General features: G+C 42.8%; 1 protein-coding gene across 6 annotated transcripts in view; it reads right to left on the reverse strand.

The window, feature by feature from the left end:
- Positions 1–19,610, reverse strand: part of TMEM245 (transmembrane protein 245) — a 719,080-nt gene that overhangs the window by 522,361 nt on the left and 177,109 nt on the right. For 5 of the 6 annotated variants that reach the window (XR_006390012.1, XM_044293863.1, XM_044293866.1 and 2 more), the window contains exon 5: positions 5,141–5,323. Coding sequence is in view for 5 of the 6 variants with exons in the window: in XM_044293863.1 (XP_044149798.1) it covers positions 5,141–5,323 (183 nt within the window). In the remaining variant the exon portion in view is untranslated. The remainder of the gene's footprint in view (positions 1–5,140; positions 5,324–19,610) is intronic. The other variant, XM_044293864.1, reaches the window with a different exon arrangement.

The following is a 19,610-nucleotide window of genomic DNA, read 5'->3' on the forward strand; positions in this document are numbered from 1 at the left end:
TTTCACATCAGCCATTGGGTATATTTAGAGAGGTGAGAAGAGTCGAGATGAATATGTATGAGATGTTGAGGTATAGACGTTAAAGGTTGGTAATCATCTTCCTGAAGATGTAAGGGGAGAGCTTTAGACCTTCCCCTGTAGCACCCGGCCCGCTCCAGATGGTGTGGTTGTGTCCTAGAGTGGCAGAGACAACAAGAATAATAAACAAAAACAAAAAATAAAGATAAACATAAACTTAGGGTAGTCTGACACATAGACCAAAAATGTGGTCATTAGGGGGAAGGATGGTCCGAAAACGTTTAACCGGCCTATCTCCTACCCTTGTTTAGAGTGGTGGGTGGGCTGGGGCAACAGACAGGTCCAATCAGACCAAACTGAAAAATGAATAGCCCCCTGCCTTAGAGGAGTATCCATTGTTCCAAGCTACGGTAAATGTGTGGGGGGAGGGAAAACTCCCAAAAGGTTCAGAAAAACAGTAGTTAGGAAAGGGGGGTAGAGAAAGTAGAGGGGGTGGGAATGGGAAGGGATGGGATTAGGAGGAGAGGTTTTAGGGGTGATGAAAGGAGTATGAAAATGAGTTGATTCTTATCTGAACACTGCAACAAAAGTGGTGAGGAGATAGAAGTCCAAATCATAGGAATATTGTGGAGTGACCCTTCAGATGTTTTCTTTTTTTCTTTTAGGTTTCATGAGAGATGAAGTCTTCAAGTTTAAAGGTGAGCTTCAGAAGGTGCCTGTGGTGAGTCTTCTTGGAGCTAACGGTGTGTTTTTCTTCTTTTGACGCTGGGATTTCGGGGTTTGGAAAAATTCAAACGGGGTGATCTTTGGAATATACGGGAGGGAGTCCAAATCTTGGATAAGGTCCAAATTTTCAATTTCCAGGGGTGGGATCTCTAGATGATCATATACTTGATCCAGATCTGTGTGTGACCTGATGGTGAAACGGCAGCCATTGTGAAAGAAAGAAAGGCCAAATGGAAAAGTCCAGCGATAGGGCACATTGTGAGATCTGAGCAAGTCGGTTAAGGGTTTAACCACTTTGCACTTTTTCAGGGTCGCAGGTGCTAAATCTTGATAGATGTTAATTTTGTTCGCGAAAAGTACTTCGGATGTATCACGCGCTTTAGACAGCACTGCTTCTTTTTCTTGGAAATTGAGAAAACAACAGGGGGTTCTGATGGTTTTGGCTGAGGGCGAAGAGCGCGGTGAGCCCTTTCTATAATAACAGGTAGGGGACATCCCGGGCCTAATAAGTCTTCACATATGTTTTTTGTTATCTCAGGTATTTCTCTGGGATTCCACGGAACCTTAAGTTGTTTCTCCGTCCGCGGTTCTCCTGGTCTTCCAGAGCTGTGTGGATTGCATTCAGGTAAGTTTAACATTTTTGCAGGTTAGAGGAGGTAGCGTGTTGAAAGTCGACGATGGCAGATTGGGTCGACTCTAGGGCCTTTACTCTAGTCCCCACATGCCGGATATCCTGACGGAGGGAGGGAAGTTCGTTAAGAACCGGTTCCATGGCTTTAGTTAGAGCCAGCTTTAGGAATTTTCTGGAAATTGGGAGGCTTTGTTTGCTTCCTGTCTCCTCTGCCTCACTATCTCTCTACCATGTTTCCGGCCCGTCTTCTTCAGCGTCACTCGGAGCCGCGGGCGCCATCTTTGATTCTTTAGCCATGCCTGCAGCTCAGCTTTTTTGATACATTTATCCATCTCCCCGCTTCCTGGGGGTAACTTATGTTGGTGGGAGGAATCCCCGGGTTTAGCATTCTGGATTTGGACCATTTCTGGCCGGGTTAGCTAGCGTTAGCTGAGGTAGGGGTGAGCTTGTGGATCGGAGTTCAGAGACACGCAGTCATTCACTTCAGGCGCTGGCTCGGCCTCCCCCCCCCCCCCCCCTTCCTGACCAATTCTTAAGCCAAAGGGCCCTATGAGCAAAATTAGCCAGGGAAGATGAATGGGCAGACAACCTAACAGTGTTGGCGGTAGCGCCCGCCAGAAAATCAGCCGCTTTGGCAATAACAGAGATAACATTAAACCTAAAAGTTTGATTGTTTGTCTTGTAACCTTAAGAACCTGTTAGCTCCATGAACAGTGTGTGTGCAGTCTGAGTCTGTATGTTGTTTTTTCGTGAGGCTTGCTACTGTGTGGGTGTCTGCTTGCAAGTGGAAAGCTCAGGGTTGTCCCGTCGACCTTATAACTGACGAGTGGTGGCAGTGAAAGTTTTGTGTTAGTGCACGGGTGTGCTTGCAGGCTTCAGGTGGCGATTTATGCCCGGCCCAGGGCGTAACAGTGCGTGGTAGCGTGAGGTGAATCAGCCTGAAGGGCCTGGGCAACCCCTGTCATGTGACGCGGTGGTCTGGTCTGGTCCCCGGTACTTGACACATGGATTCTGAAATCACCCATTCATTACTCTAACTGCCCTGTTAGATTTCAGGCTGTAGGCTCAGAGCCCTTTGTGCTGCAGATCAGATCTCCCTGTAACCATAACAGCATGTAACAATACACATAATGGCAGATGAAGGAGGAACTGAGGATGTGTGTCTACCTCAGCAAAGTAAGGCAGCGTTCAGATTTTCCGTTCTCCTGCTCAGTTATAGGAGCAGGAGAACAGAAAGGACAGATTTGGCACATAACTGAGCCTACAGACACCATAGACTATAACGGGATCCGTTAGGATTCCACTCAGAGGAAGATTTTTGTCTCCGCTCCAAAATAATCTTCTGAGCGAAAACCTAACGAACCCCATTATAGTCTATGGAGTCCGTAGGCTCCGTTCGGTATCTGGCAGTGGCTTATTGCCCTCTCCCTGAGCACATGCTCTGCCCAGCCAATCGTGCAAGTGTATTGGGTGGGTGGGATTTGTTTTAATAGCTATTGCTCAAATGTTCATCCGGCATTTATTTAACCTGTATGTGCACTTTACACTGACGAGTAAAAGGGTAACAATGTTTTCAACTTTTGATTTTCAGGCTCCATATTTCACCATCCACTACAGATTTGAATGTGAAACTACCATCATTTTATAGGCAATCACCTTGGCACATAAATTGGACTTGCAACTATTTATCATATGATTAGTTATGCAGATTCTTGTCATGTAACTGCATTGTTACTGATTTGCTCCTAAAATTCTAAATTTGTATTGTTTTGTCAGTATTTTGTAAATCCACAATCAGATTCAAGCATGTCTCACCCAAAATCTGTTCCCAGGTTTTTTTCTACACTTTCCCATTGCTGGTGCATACTGGTCAACTCAGTAGGGTACAAATGCAGCTTTTTCTTCAACTCTATCCACAAGTGTTCAATTGGGTTGAGGTCTGCGGACTGTGGACGCCAACCCAGCACCTCTACTCGATTGTCCTTCAACCATTTATTTGCCAATCTTGACGTATGCTTTGGGTCATTGCACTGCTGGAACACTATGTTGGTTCTTTTCATAGGCATAGCACTCGAGTGTATGAAGTAACTTTTCTTGTAGGATACTCACATATAGCTCAGCATTGAGACCACCATTGATCCTAGTTAAGTACCCAACGCCTTCGGCTGTGAAAAAACACCAAATCATCAGGCTTCCTCCACAGAAACTCGACAGTTTCTTTTAATTTCTCCATCCATTAGCACCCTTTTCCCTTATTTTTTCCAGACCCATTTGTACCTATTAGAGCCTAGTCTATTGAATTTCATCTCATCGCTCCAAATTACCCGTTTCCAATCTTCTACTGTCCACTGTTCGCACTTTTTTGCAAACTCGAGCCGACACTTCCTATGGCAATATTGAACGCGAGGCTTCTTCACCTTTTTAATACTTAATTTTGTATTCTTCGAACTGTCATGGCAATCACATGATACAGTTTGCCTTGGCTGAGATACCGCTATCGATGAGCTGGATGATGCCGTTTCTCTTTTCTTGGGAAATCTTCTTCATGGCTGCTCCTGTATTACTTTCTCTGCTTGCAATCTTTCTGTCATTGGCCCCCGCGCACACGGCTTTTACTCCCGTTATATTACGGGCTTTCAAATAACACATGGCACATGCGCAGTGTCACTCTGAAGCAGCGACCGCCATCTTAGGAATTCCTTCTACCCGGTCTTCCTCTCCTCTCCGGGTGCCACCTACCCGCACTACCTGACGCAGCAGCCATCACTCTGACATTTCTCCTCCCTTCCTCCGCCCCTAAACCGCCCTCCTCTCCTTCCAAGGCACCAATGTGGCAGGATATAAAATGCCACACGTCCCACATGGTTCATGGTGCCGTTTCTGATGATACCCTTGCTAGGCAGCTACCGCTGCATTATACTACCACAAAGTGTTGCCATTGACGATACCCCACCTAATACTGTTGCCTCATTGCTCTGATATACTGCTGTGTTTTTAATTTCTTTTCCACACAGTGAATATGTTAATTATTTTCCTAGATACCCATTTTCGGCTAGATACCTTTTTATATGGATTTTTTCCAGCTAACCACCTAGACCCAGCGGAAGACATCCCTCCCCCATTAGGCAGATTGCTGTACAGAGATTATTATTCTTTATAGTCTCTCGGGATTACTCACTTTGTGAATTTATGCTTTGACTAGAACATTCTCTATTGAATTATTGTGTGTATATAACGCTACATTATATTATTCTTTGCACTATTTTCTAATAATTAAATGTCTGTAAATTATTCCAGTGTTCTGAAGAAGGCTAAATGCCGTATATTTCATTTAAACTGGAAATCCGGTTGTTAAATAAAATACAACACTTGAAGCAATCTAGTGGAGTACAGGAGTTTACATTTTTCTATTGCTCCTGTATTCAAGCCAGTAATCTTTGGGAAAACTTGGTTTAATTTGCAGTATACAAGAAAAAGATTGCTCCACCACCAGGAGCAAAACAGTAACAATGCAGTTACATGAGAAGAATCTGAATAACTAACCATATGCTAAATTGTTGCAAGTCCAATTTATGTATAACCTAGCCAAGATGATGGTCTATAAAATTATAGTAGTTTCAGCTGTAGTGGATGGTGATATATGGAGTCAAAGTCAAAAGTTCAAAACATTGTCACCCTTTTGCTCATCAGCGCAAGTCTCTTCAGTTCTCTACATGTCAGAATACAGTTCTCACTCTTAAGAACACATGAACATATAGCGATTACCTGCAATAGGTACTGGAAGGAGCTGTATGATCCACAGATGAAGCCATAGTTGAACAATGATAATGGCCCACACGAGTAATACAAAATAGATGTCGCTGGTTTTCTTTCTCTTAAGAAATGATCCAATGTCACTTCTTCGTCTTCCAACTGGTGTGGATGGTGTCTCATTTGTAACAGGCTCTGCTAGAAAAACAAAACATGAATTACTTATAACATATTAGACTTGGTCAAGTATTAATTGTGGAAACTGATCCAATATCAAACTTCTGAAAGTGGCAAACTTATGTGAACCTTAAAGGGGACCTGTCACCACTTCTGACATGCCTGTTTTAAAGGGTTTCTGTCATCACAAAATTCATTATGTAGCTGGCTGACATTAGAGATGTGCTAATGTCAGCAGTACATAACTGTGTAACTTTTATCTGCCTACATGCCGCCGTTCGCCCAGAAAACTAACTTTTAAAATATGCAACTGAGCCTCTAGGTGCTATTGGGGTGTTGCTGCAGCACCTAGAGGCTCCGTCTCCTCACCTTTCGGCATGCCCATTTTGCTTTGATGCACATTTCTGCTCTGAGCTTTTTTTTTTTTTTTGTAATAACATTTTATCAAAGCATGTTATTCCAATGATTTCTCAACCATCATTCTTGTACAAATGCACTCATAGATGTACAAAATCCAAATACATTTCCATAGTTATACAAGTGTGGCATATACGCAAGAGTACAATGCATGCTTCTAACATTTATTACCTCAACCACCCCCCCCCCCCCCACCCTCAACTTTTCTCTGGGTGTGTCTCATTGTACCTTCCCTCCTACTGTTCGTATCATTACTCAATCACTTTCAAATTCCCTAATGTCCCTCTTAGATCCTTAGTTAGGTACTACTCTGTATGTCTAAAATTTTTCATAATCTTCTGAATATCATCTTCTGACAGATTTTTACGAATACATTTTTTCCACTTGTTTAAGAAGTGTGTCGACGTGCTATTTTTGTGCGATTCTGCTTCTAGTTGGTCCATCAACAAGAAATGTTTCATCTGACCTACAAATTCAGTGATAGACGGAGTTTCTTGCTCTAGCCACTTATTGAGCAAGCACCTCAGCGCTACCAACAGCGTCCCGTCTACCAGTCTTGGGACCCTTAAATGATCTTCGTACACATGAAAGAGCACCACTTGTGGTTCACAAACTAGATCAATATTCCATGTACGTTTAATCCACGTGAGCACCTCCTTCCAATATGTTTGTGTCTTTTGACATTTCCACACACAATGGTCTAAAGTAGCTTTTGGCTCTTTACACTTAGGGCACATCACCAATCTATTAGGGCAAGCACTATTCTGAGGTATATTAAAGGCATATATGGCCCTATGGAGTAGTTTAAACTGGGTTTCCCTCCACCTTTCAAACGTAACCGCCCTGCGCACTCTCAACCATCCATCTACCATCTTGTCTTTTCAGTCCGATGTACCTAGGAGTGGTTCCCATTGCTGAAACAACTTGACCTCCGTTCTCTTGTCCTCCCCGTCTCTAATCTCCCTATACACCTCAGAGAGGGACATTTTGCGTTCAAGGCCCCTTCATTTTTCAAATCTTTCAGCCTATTTTAGCAAAAGTGCATTACCTGCAAATAGGGGAGGACCTGGCCTGCAGGGAGAGCATATTTTTCTTGCATCTCGCCGAAGGTCAAGTATCTAGACTCTTTGTAATAACTTGTCGCATAGCAATTATTTCCTTGTGCCTCCAGATTTTAAACAATTTATTGGATCGCCCTGGCTCGAACTCAGGATGCCGAATAACAATATATGCTTAGACGCTAAAAAGGACAGCCCATAGATCTTTCTCATCTCTTTCCAGGTTACTACCGTGTCCCTGATCACCACTGAGTTCTTCAAATCTGGATGTAGTAATGCCAATCTGGAGTGTAAGAGTCCTCCTAATTCACAGCCTCCAGCTAACTCTTTTTCCAAGACCACATTCGAGTAATGTGCCATTTGATTAATCCAGTCCCTACAGTGACGAAATATCCCCGCGAGGTTATACCACCTTATGTCTGGGAATTGTACTCCTCCCGCCTTCTGTGCCCTCCATAACGTTTTCATACCAATACGTGCCCTTTTCCCAGACCAAACAAAATCTACGAAGGCTCTATTGAGTGCCGTTATATCTTTGTGACGCAAAAGAATTGGTATTGTTTGCATCGGGTACAACAGTTTTGGAAAACTTATCTTTATTAGGTGGCATTTCCCCAACAATGATAGGGGTAAACTTTTCCATCTACCCAATTCTTGCTGGATTTTACGGATTAAAGGTATGTAGTTGAGAGCATACAAGGAATGGGGGGACCTGCCTATTTTTATTCCAAGGTATGTAATATATTCCTTTGTCACTTTGACTGGGACCTGGTGTAAGTCATCTGACTTCCTCTCTGCTTGTCCCTTCAGATATAATAGTTCACATTTAGCGATATTAACTTTAAAACCAGAGTACGCACCAAACTCATCTAGTGCTCCAAAGATTTTTACTAGATCTCTTTGAGGGTTAGCTAGGTACATTATTATATCATCCGCAAATAAGGACGTAAGGACCACTTTTGTTCCTACTGTGATTCCTTCAAAAACCTCTTTTGATTCTAGATATCTTGCTAATGGCTCTAGTGCGATATTGAATAATAACGGCGATAGGGGGCATCCCTGTCTTGAACCTTTTAATAACTGAAAGGGACTAGACAAAAATCCTGGCAACGCTATCCGCGCCTTTGGGTCAGTATATAATGTCCTCAGGAATACTCTAAACACTCCCATGATCCCCGTTTTATCCAGCACTGCCGTCAGCTAATCCCACCTTACATTATCGAATGCCTTTTCGGCAATAATGGTTAGTAATGCTGGATCCTTCAAGTCAGGCGTCTTGCGATAAGAATAATCTAATATGGTCAGTACCTTTCGTATATTAAATACGGCCGACCTGCCCTTGACAAATCCAACCTGCGAAAAACCAATCAAGTTTAGTAAAATATAGGCTAATCTGTCTGCCATAATTTTTGACAGGATTTTTTGATCCACATTTATAAGAGAAATAGGCCGATAAGATGCCGGCAGTGTCGGATCCCGCCCCTGTTTTGGTAACAGCCGTATATACGCTGTGTTGTCCGATAAAGTCGCCTGCTCCCCTTTCAGTATACCATTATATTGTCTCATCAATAGTTGAGCAACCTCATTCCCTAACACCTTGTAGAATTCTCCTGTGTAACCGTCAGGCCCAGGCGCCTTCCCTGAACTTAAAGACTGTATTGTCCGTAATACCTCTTCCTGTGATATTTCCCTGTTTAAGTCCTCTAGTTGTTCAACCGATACTTGTAGGAGGGGGACCTTGTCTAATAGGGTATTTGTCAATGGCCGTGATAGATCATCTCTGGAGTACAAGTTTTGGTAGTATGTTCTAAAAATTTCTAGAACTGATTCCGGGGACGACTGTAGGTGACCTGCCCTATCTTTCAAAGAAGGAATGCACAGTTGTTCCCTAGGTCCCCTTGACAGCCTTGCCAAGATTCTACCCGCTTTATTTCCGTATTTAAAATATATGGATTCCTTCTTAATTCTATGCATCACTTCCCACCTAGTACACCAGAGGTCATAATCCTTTTTTGCTAATTGCCAGGCCCGCTTGCGTTCTGCCGTGCCATCCACCAAGAAAGACGTGTATGCATTACGCAATATGTCCGTGGACCCATCCACCTTCTGCTTTGCTTTCCTTTTCATAGCACACCTCAACACCGCTTTAGCAGCATCCCACAGCAAAGACGGGTTTTCTAAGTGTCCCTCATTGTCATGCATATATTCCAGGAACCAAGCTTTTATAAGCTCTTGGAAGTTTTCATCACTTGCTAGGTACGCTGGAAAACGCCATATGTAGTCTGTACCTCTCTGAACCTTATCATACAGTTCCACCTGGACCGGGCTGTGATCCGAAATTACCATGTCTAGTATAGTAGTGGATCGGGTTTGAGGGACCAAGTCTGAAGAGACCAGAATATAGTCTATCCTAGACCACGAATCATGTGGCGTAGAATAGAATGTATATTCTCCCCCCCTTTATGAATCTGTCTAAAGTCTTATCACGTGAGCTTTGAGATATTTTTCTTCCATGTGAAGCTTTCCTATCTTCTCTATAATCCACCACTGCGTTCATATCTCCTCCCACCATCATACTTCCCGTTGCTTCTCCACCTACCAACCGACTTATGGAGTTGAAAAAAAGATCCATTCTCTCCATTCGGAACATAGATATTATATATGCATATCTGTTTGCCCTGACACTTTATGGTCACTTTTTGCCACCTCCCTCCAGTATCCGCAGTATGATCTATCACCTGATACTTAAAATTCCTATGAAACAGGATCAGAGTCCCCGCTTTCTGTCCCTGCGCAGGTGACCCCAAAACCATTCCCACCCACATCTTTTTCATGCGTGTGAAATCCTCTTCCAATAAATGCGTCTCCTGGAGTAAAACTATATCTGGTTTACATCTCTTCAGATGATGAAGGATCATGTTCCGTTTTGAGGGCCATCGTAACCCTTTAACATTCCAAGAAACAACACGCATTAGGGAACCGGCACATGAAAAAGACGTTGGTGGAAAGCACAAGAACAGCCAGAGAATAAACTGACCCACCCCCCAAAACCCAAAACTAGATAAACAGTACATTTTATACTTGACTATCCCTCCTCTGCCTATTATACACCTCTCTAGTGGTGTATGGAACTCCCTTTTTTTCCGACATGGTCGGTATATTCTTACATTGCTATATAAGACAACTTATCTGAGCCCTGAATAGTGTTAACCTGCCAGGCGCACTATTACTTCCTCTGCTCTATAGGGAAAAACAAAAACAAAAAAAAAACAGGAACATCTTATAACATCAGAACAGTCACCAATCTTCTAGGTTCCACCGGTATGAACGTCTTGTGGTCGCCTGGTGGCCTCTGCATATGAACCGCCTTCCTCAGTGTCATATACGCCTCTGCTCTCGTTCTTATCCGGGCGTATATAGCAACCTAATGGCCTTTGACCTGGTAAGTCCAGGTCTAGTTGTCGTCGTGCTTCCTCTGATGAAGTATAAGTAGATACTGTACCATCCGCATGGAAGACTTTCAAAACTGCCGGATATAATAACGCAAATCGAGTACGTTTTTCAAATAACTCTGAGCAAAAATTAGAGAACTCTCGCCTCTTCTTCTGCACCTCTGCTGAATAGTCCCCAAAAATTAGTATTTTCTGGTTTCTGATCTCCAGCGACGCTTTTTGGCGCTTGTACATGCGCAGGATCGCAGTCTTGTCGGTAAAGTCTAAATATTTGACTATGACTGGTCGCGGCCTCCTCATGAGCGCAGACGGTGCCTTTTGATTGCGATCCATACCACCACACAGGTCTGGGCCTATGCGATGCGCTCTTTCTACTTTGCATGTGCCCTCCAGCCCCAAAGCTTTCGGGATTTCATGCTCACAAAAAAGTACCAGATCTTGAGCCGGAATTGACTCCTGCAGGCCCAGAATGCGCAAGTTATTCCTGCGCGACCTGTTTTCCAGATCATCTACTTTTACTTTAAGGGCTTTGGTTTCACTCACAGTTTTCTCCAGGAGCACCTGGAGGTCAGAGCAGGATTCCTCCAGCGCATGAATTCTGGTTTCTGCGTTGTCAAGCCTGTTGCCATGTTCGGCCGTGGTCACCTGCAGGGATTGAAGCGTCTGCCCGACTGTGCTTGCCAATGATTCCTGCAGGTCCAGTAGTATTCGGTTCGCAACCTCGATTGCTAATCTAACATAGTTCACCTGCGGGTCTCCTCCCTGTGTAAGCCGATCGCACTGATCACTCAGCTGCTCAGGCGGGAAAGATTCCTCCTCATCTGTTTCATGCTCCCGCGCTGCAGGCTTTCCCAGCTTCTGGGCTTTTGTCTTATTCCTCGTCCCCATGTTCATAATATAGCGGTCCATATGCCCTCGCCGTATCAGCAGGTACGATGGTCCCGGAATTTATCCGGTTTGTATGGGGGATTTAGCTCGCTTTTCACCAACTAGCACGGAGCCGAGATTAGCTGCGTCCCTCCATGTCGGCGCCGGAACCGGAAGTCCTGCTCTGAGCTTTTAAAGTAAAATCCCTCGCCTGCGCCGTCCCGTTTACTGTTCGGCGCAGGCGCAATGAGTGAAGGACGCTCGCCTGCTGCCAGCTGTCATCACTTCCGGGGAGCTCTGCAACATATTCGACGCAGGCGCAGTGAGGGAGCAGGCGAGTGTCCTTCACTTACTGCGCCTGCGACGAATACTAAACGGGGCGGCGCAGGCTATTACTTTCAAAGCGCAGAGCAGAGATGTCCATCAAAGGAAAATGGGCGTGCCGAACGGTGAGGAGCAACACCTCAATAGCACCTAGAGGCTCATTTTCATATTTTAAAAGTTTGTTTTCTGGGCAAACGGCGGCATGTAGGCAGATAAAAGTTACACAGTTATGTACATCGCTAATGTCAGCCAGCTACATAACGAATTTTGTGATGACAGAAACCCTTTAATAGCTACATGTATTCCCCATGTAATAACAATTCTGGAGCATCTATTTGTATGATGACTATGCTGTGACATTCTTTATTTCTACAAGAAGTTATTAAAGAAATGCTAGAAGTCTTCAGTAATGGTACAGAGGGATGTGAGCCAGTTAGGGGGGAGGAGGGGGGTTCCTGCACAGTATGACAATGGCAGCCCTGACTGGAGTCATAGGACTAGATGCTCCAGAATTGCTATTACATGGGAAATGCATGTACAGATGCGTCCTCTCTTACCTGATCTCCAAACTGTAAGTGGTGTAAATTTTGTCCTGAGAGCAAAACAACATCATATCGCAAGATTGTAACTAAACTCTAAAAAGCTGCAGGGGGGGGGGGGGGGGGGGGGGGCAGCGCTTGGAAGAAATGGCCGCTTGAGCTCACAGCTCTCTCCAGCCACAACGAAAAAAGCAACTAAACCCCAGTAAACTAGAAAATATCGGACTTTTACTTCTCTCAGCCTCAGGAGTTAGCGCAGACGGGCGCTACCTCACCTGCCTCCTCTCTCACGTCTGAACCTGCTCCATTTATAGAAGATGATGCGACTCAGATTCCTACCAGAAGACACAGCGGATCGGAACCCCGGGCCTTCCCTACGCAATCGAGTACGCAGAGAAGTCCTCCATCAAACACGGAGGGTGAGTGTGCAGCACATGGCAGCAGCCATTTTGACGGCGCTAGCAAGCCGCGATCCTCTACCCTGCATACTGCCTCAGGTAAGCGAGAGTCATTAGAAGGAGACACCTCTGCTCTCCTAGTAACAAAAGCCGGCTGTATATTTGAAGACATGCCTGCTTTGGAACAGGCTGTAACAGAAATATCCCTCAAAAACATGCTGCAAGCTTTTAAACACTCTCTGCACTCATCGATGAGAGAAGTTGTTCAGCCGCTTAAAGCAGCAGTATCTGAAGTGGAGAACAGAGTTGAACACATAGAGACTAAAATGGGGGAACTGGTCTCCTCACATAATGAACTGATTGATGCACATTATAATCTAGAAGCGGAGGTCAAAACGATGCAATAAAAAATGGCCGACATTGACAGTTAAACTCAGAGGAGTCCATGAATCAATTTTACCAGCAGATATACCAACTTATCTGCAAGCCCTTATCAAACTTCTTCTGCCTCAATCACTGCCAGCGGATCTAGTCATAGACAGGATACACAGAATAGCTAAACCTGCATTCCTAGCCGAGTCAGTGCCAAGAGATGTGCTTGCAGGTGTGCATTTTTTTCATGTAAAAGAACGCTTACTCCAAGCAGCCAGAAAGCAAGTCCTGCTACCTGAGCCATACAGTAAAGTCACACTCTACTCAGATCTTTTGGCAGCCAGCGTAGAGAATTTCTACCGATCACTATTGCTTTGAAAGACAATAATATTTTCTATAGATGGGGCTTTCCCACACGCTTAATCATCAAATACAATAAGGATCTGCATGTGATCAAAAATCTCACAGAGGGTACTAAGCTCCTCCAGGATCTCAGGATCAAAGCATCTACTGAAATAAAGAGAAGACCCTCTCCTCAACACGCCGTACAAGATTGGCGTCGTGCACCGGATTGATGGAGTACATACCATAGTGCTCCCAAGCTCTTCGAGTATTGGTTGGAGGGAACCTGTTTCGAGTTCAAGTTGAACTTTCCCCTTACTTTCTTGGATGGAAACTGAGGACTTGGACTCAACCCATCCTTACTACCAGATAAGTTTTACTGAAATACTGTTTCTGCACTACAAGCTCTTATTCCAACTACAACTTCAAAATAGCAGAGACCTTTATTTTTATGTTTATTCTGTTTGCTTTATTTTTCTTTGTGTTATAGTAGTTGATAAGAGATCAGTGATAACCAGTATGAGATTAAGAGACCTATGGGAATACATTGTTGTGGGTTTGGAACCATTGGAAGTCCTCTGGTATCAACTTACCCTTCTGTATTAAAATGGTTCTGCAGATAACAGCTCTCAATGTCAATGGGCTGAATAGCCCACACAAACGGAAACAAATGTGGGCTGAGACAATGACCCAAAAAAGTGATGTCTTTTGTGCAGTAGAAACACATATTCTTCTTAAAGATGCACATCGCATTAGGAACCGAGGATTTCCGGAGGTGTTCCAGTCTCACTATTCTACTAAATCCAGGGGTGTTTTAATTGCGGTCAGAAATACTGTGGCGTTTAAGTTGATAGACCAATACAAGGATGATCAGGGTAGATTTGTAATCTTACTATGTTCCCTTAATAACATTGTATACACCATAGCTGTGATATATGCACCAAACAAACATCAGATACGCTTTTATACAAAAATGATGACCCGTATAAATAGGATGAAACAAGGCAAACTCCTTATATTAGGCAGATTTTAATTGTATAATAAACCCACAGCTTGACACGACAACACCCTCTAGATATACATCCACTAACTCACTGAGGACACTGATATGGCAAGAAAGTCTATACCATGTTTGGAGAACGTTACATGATTCGGAGAGGGATTACTCTTTTCATTCGGCATCACATAATAGCTACTCCAGAATTGATATCATACTAGCAGACAAAGACGTGCTTCTCCAAACTACCAAGGCATCTATAGGCACAATATCATGGTCAGATCATGCTCGAATTAACATTATACTGGAGGAAAGCTACAGAAACGCTCCAGCTTCAGTATGGAGTTGCAATTCAAATCTCTTAAATAACTCATCCTATAAAAAGATTATTGAGCAAGATGTTAAAACATATTTTGAGTTCAACCAAAATTCAGTTAACGATCCGTTCTGTCTTTGGAATGCACACAAGGCGGTTATCAGGGGCTCCTTTCTAAAATTAAACTACTTAGTGAAGAAACTAAGAACCCAAAAACTGAAATCTTTAACCCAGGAAATACAAAAACCTTGAATCCCAAAACAAAGCCCTGTAAACTAAAACTCTTCAGTTACAACTACACACCTTACGGTTACAACTAAGAGACCACTTACTAGCAGAATATAACAAACAACTATTTTACACCAAAGCACGCTCTTACTCACAAAACAACACAGCTGGGAAACTACTAGCTACTAGACTTAAACAACAAACTCAGAAGTCCCAAATTCCATATCTCATAGACCAACATACTATGACAAAAATTTTGCATCCCATTAAAATTGCAGAGCAATTCAGATGTTATTATTAATCCCTATATAACTTAAAATCGGATCCACTTACTACTCAACCCTCCTCATCTGACATCCAAACTTTTTTGCAAAAACTAAATCTCCCATCCCTCACAGATAAACAACTGGATACCCTAAATGAAGCCATTTCACTAACGGAGATAACATCAGCTATACACAATATACCATCAGGTAAATCACCATGACCAGATGGTCTAACAGGAGAATATTATGAAACGTTTACTCAGCTATTGGCAAAACACCTCCAAGTGATTTACCAACAAGCTATGATTAGTGGCTCATTTCCACAAGAAAATTAAGAAGCTTTAATAGTCACATTACTCAAACCAGGCAAAGATCCTGATAAGCCTCAAAATTTTAGGACAATATCTTTACTTAATGTAGACTTGAAAATCTATGTTAAGATATTATCTATGAGAATAGCCCCCTACTACTAAACCTCATACATGAAGACCAAGTAGGTTTTGTTAAGACTAGACAAGCATTTGACAACACCAGAAGAGTGCTGAATATATTGCATTATGTTAAGTCTTCTAAAATTCCATCTTTATTGGTATCCTTAGACGCAGAGAAGGCATTTGACCGCATTGGCTGGTCATACGACTTCTCAGTATTATCTCGCTTTGGATTTAAAGATGGAATACTGCAAGCTATTAGAGCCCTATATTCAGCACCCTCAGCCAGGGTACTAGCTAATGGAACCCTGTCAAATAAATTTGAAATCACAAATAGCACACGCCAAGGTTGTCCGCTTTCACCACTAATATTTGTTCTATTTATGGAACCGTTCGCTACCCATCTGAGGACTGATCCAGATGTGAAAGGGACTATATAGGACTCTTACCTTTGTCTGTGGCTTTGTTTCCTTAAAAATCGATCTTTTAAAATATGCAAATCACTTCACTACCAGCAAGTAGGGCATCTACTTGCTGGTAGCCGCCACAAAAAACCGCCTCCTCCTCCTGTTGATTGACAGGGCCAGCGAACGCTCTCCTCCTCCAGCTGGCCCTGTCATTCTGCGCAGGCGCTCTGAGAGAAGGAGGCTCGCCTCCTCAGCACTCCCTCAGTGCGCCTGCGCCGATGACGTCACTGAAAGAGAAGACGTCATCGGCGCATTATATACTGGCACTACTGGTGGAAATGGAGGAGCATTAAACACTGGAGCCAATATATATGACACTTTAGGGGGCATTATAATACAGGGCACAGTACAGGGCAGTTATAACTGCAGAGGGCATTAGAACTACATGGGGACCTGCAGGGGCGGCATTATAAATACTGAGGGCACTATGGTGAAATTACTTGGAAATATGCTCGTTATTGAAATAAGCTTGTTATTGAAGGAGACTGCTGCTATTACATGTAGTGATCTCCTTCATACTAATGGACAGGAGCAAACACTAATCCCATCGCCCCTCCCCATATAGAATAGGTTGGGAAAGGGTTAAATTACTCACAGTCCCAAAGATGTATTTTACACTTCTGATTGTAAAGTACATTTTTTATACCTTTTGCTATATTATTTTATTTACTGTCCTTTTGTGTTCATTGTGCCTACAGTCATATTTTTACTTTACAATTAGAATATAAAACCCAACAGATACATGTGGTTATTTTACTTACAATAACACCAGCAAAACAATCACACAAATCTAAGTACATTCTGTAGCATGGCAGAAATACTGTTTGTTAAAAAAAAAAAAAAAAAAACTTGCTTAAAAAAATTCTTGTGTAATGTCTTCTCACACAATAAAACTGTTAATTTACAGAATCTAATAACTTGCAACTTCCTCGGACTGTCAAATTTATAAAGTGAAATACAGTTGGAAAGTGAATGAAATGTCACTCTGGGCATTGACTCCAATGACTCTGGGCATTCATAGCAAGGAATTCAAGGTGTCACAGATAATGCCAATCTATGTTAGTCCCAACCTGAACCTATTCTGCCATCTGGATAAAATATCCTCTTTCAAGTTGCTGGGCAGAGCTCTTTGCCCGAATGCCATCAAAGTTCACAGTCTTGACCCAGGTCAAGTACATCGCATGGGGCACATGCTCTTGAAAGATTGCTTGTGCAAAACTATGCAGCTGTCCGTGACTTGCAGAAAACAATAACTTGGGCAGTTCTGGGGTGATGACAGTCAGAGGAATGTCAGGTACAGCTCTCCCAGAGAAAGCAAGGATGTCATTTCTGGGTAGGTCCTGCGTTGGCCGTGCTGGTGTACTAAACCTGTATAGAATTCCAGGAGATTTATAAGGTCTGAAATAAAGCCAAGGACTAAGCAGGAGTTGACTGATGGGATACTTAGGTTCTGGGATCATGTACTAACTGTACAACAATGCAACAATCACATTGATCATTTGTATAAAGTCCTTCCATTAGTGATAGAAAAGAAAGGCCGTGCCACTGGCATGTAACATTCTATATCACTAAAGATTTTCATGTTAGCCATGGAAGAGTAAACTGCAGACCTACTGTAATTCCATGATGTGGTCCTGGACTACAGCTGCACGATTGTAATTCATTGGGATTGGGAAATGTTGTAAATGAAGATGGTGCAATTGTTATTTTGTGCATTAAACCCATAATTAAAGTTTATTCAAATTAAACCCTGAATCAGGAGTAGTCAAGCATTTTTTCAAAAGGTCCACATACCTGGGTCTGCCACAGGGTGAAGGTCCGAACCACCCCCCCCCCAAAAAAAAAGGTTAAGGGGGGCAAAACCAGTGGCATGTAGTGCTCTGTGGAAAGTGTTTTGCTTTCTTTGTTTTTTCTAAAAATAAGCACCGCCTCAGGGACCCAAGACAATAAGGCCCCTTCCACGCAGGTGCAATGTGTGAGGTGAAAGCATTGCACCCACACTGAATCCGGACCCATTCACTTCAATGGGGCTGTGTAGATGAGCGGTGATTTTCAAGCATCACTTGTGTGAAAATCGCAGCATGTTCTATATTCTGCGTTTTTCACACAATGCAGGCCCCATAGAAATTAATGGGGATGCGTGAAAATCACAAGCATCCGCAAGCAAGTGCGGATGCGGTGTGATTTTCACGTATGGTTTCTAGGAGATGATCGCGATGAGCAACCCCATTAAAGTTAATTTACTGTATTATTTTCCTTTATAACATGGTTATAAGGGAAAATAATAGCATTCTTAATACAGAGCGCTTATTAAAATGTGGCTGGTTCGTGCAGCCAGCATCATCTTCTTTCAAGACCTACATAGTAACATAGTACATAAGGCTGAAAAAAGAAATTCGTCCATCCAGTTCGGCCTGTTATCCTGCAAGTTGATCCAGAGGAAGGCAAAAGAAAAATCCCTGTGAGGTAGAAGCCAATTTTCCCCACTTTAGGGGAATAAAAAATTCCTTCCCGACTCCAATCAGGCAATCAGAATAACTACCTGGATCAACGACCCCTCTCTAGTAGCTATAGCCTGTAATATTATTACGCTCCAGAAATACATCCAGGCCCCTCTTGAATTCCTTTATTGTACTCACCATCACCACCACCTCAGGCAGAGAGTTCCATAGTCTCACTGCTCTTACCGTAAAGAATCCTCTTCTATGTTTGTGTACAAACCTTCTTTCCTCCAGATGCAGAGGATGTCCCCTCGTCACAGTCACAGTCCTGGGGATAAATAGCTGATGGGATAGATCTCTGTACTGACCCCTAATATATTTATACATATTAATTAGATCTCCCCTCAGTCGTCTTTTTTCTAAAAAGACGACTATTTTTCCTTTTTGACTTTGGAAAATGAAAGGTGGAATCTGATTGGTTGCTATGGGCAACTAAGCCAGTTCTACTTAACACCAGTTTGATGAATCTCCCCCAATTAACTTTTTGTCCAAGTTCTGATAATCCCCATGCCAGTTTTAAATGATATACAGGGAGTGCAGAATTATTAGTCAAGTTGTATTTTTGAGGATTAATTTTATTATTGAACAACAACCATGTTCTCAATGGACCCACAAAACTCATTAATATCAAAGCTGAATATTTTTGGAAGTAGTTTTTAGTTTGTTTTTAGTTTTAGCTATTTTAGGGGGATATCTGTGTGTGCAGGTGACTATTACTGTGCATAATTATTAGGCAACTTAACAAAAAACAAATATATACCCATTTCAATTATTCATTTTTACCAGTAAAACCAATATAACATCTCAACATTCACAAATATACATTTCTGACATTCAAAAACAAAACAAAAACAAATCAGTGACCAATATAGCCACCTTTCTTTGCAAGGACACTCAAAAGCCTGCTATCCATGGATTATGTCAGTGTTTTGATCTGTTCACCATCAACATTGCATGCAGCAGCAACCACAGCCTCCCAGACACTGTTCAGAGAGGTGTACTGTTTTCCCTCCTTGTAAATCTCACATTTGATGATGGACCACAGGTTCTCAATGGGGTTCAGATCAGGTGAACAAGGAGGCCATGTCATTAGATTTTCTTCTTTTATACCCTTTCTTGCCAGCCACGCTGTGGAGTACTTGGACGCGTGTGATGGAGCATTGTCCTGCATGAAAATCATGTTTTTCTTGAAGGATGCAGACTTCTTCCTGTACCACTGCTTGAAGAAGGTGTCTTCCAGAAACTGGAAGTAGGACTGGGGGTTGAGCTTTGACTCCATCCTCAACCCGAAAAGGCCCCACAAGCTCATCTTTGATGATACCAGCCCAAACCA

The sequence above is a fragment of the Bufo gargarizans genome, chromosome 5, assembly GCF_014858855.1.
Source record: "Bufo gargarizans isolate SCDJY-AF-19 chromosome 5, ASM1485885v1, whole genome shotgun sequence".
Taxonomy (NCBI): Eukaryota; Metazoa; Chordata; class Amphibia; order Anura; family Bufonidae; genus Bufo; species Bufo gargarizans.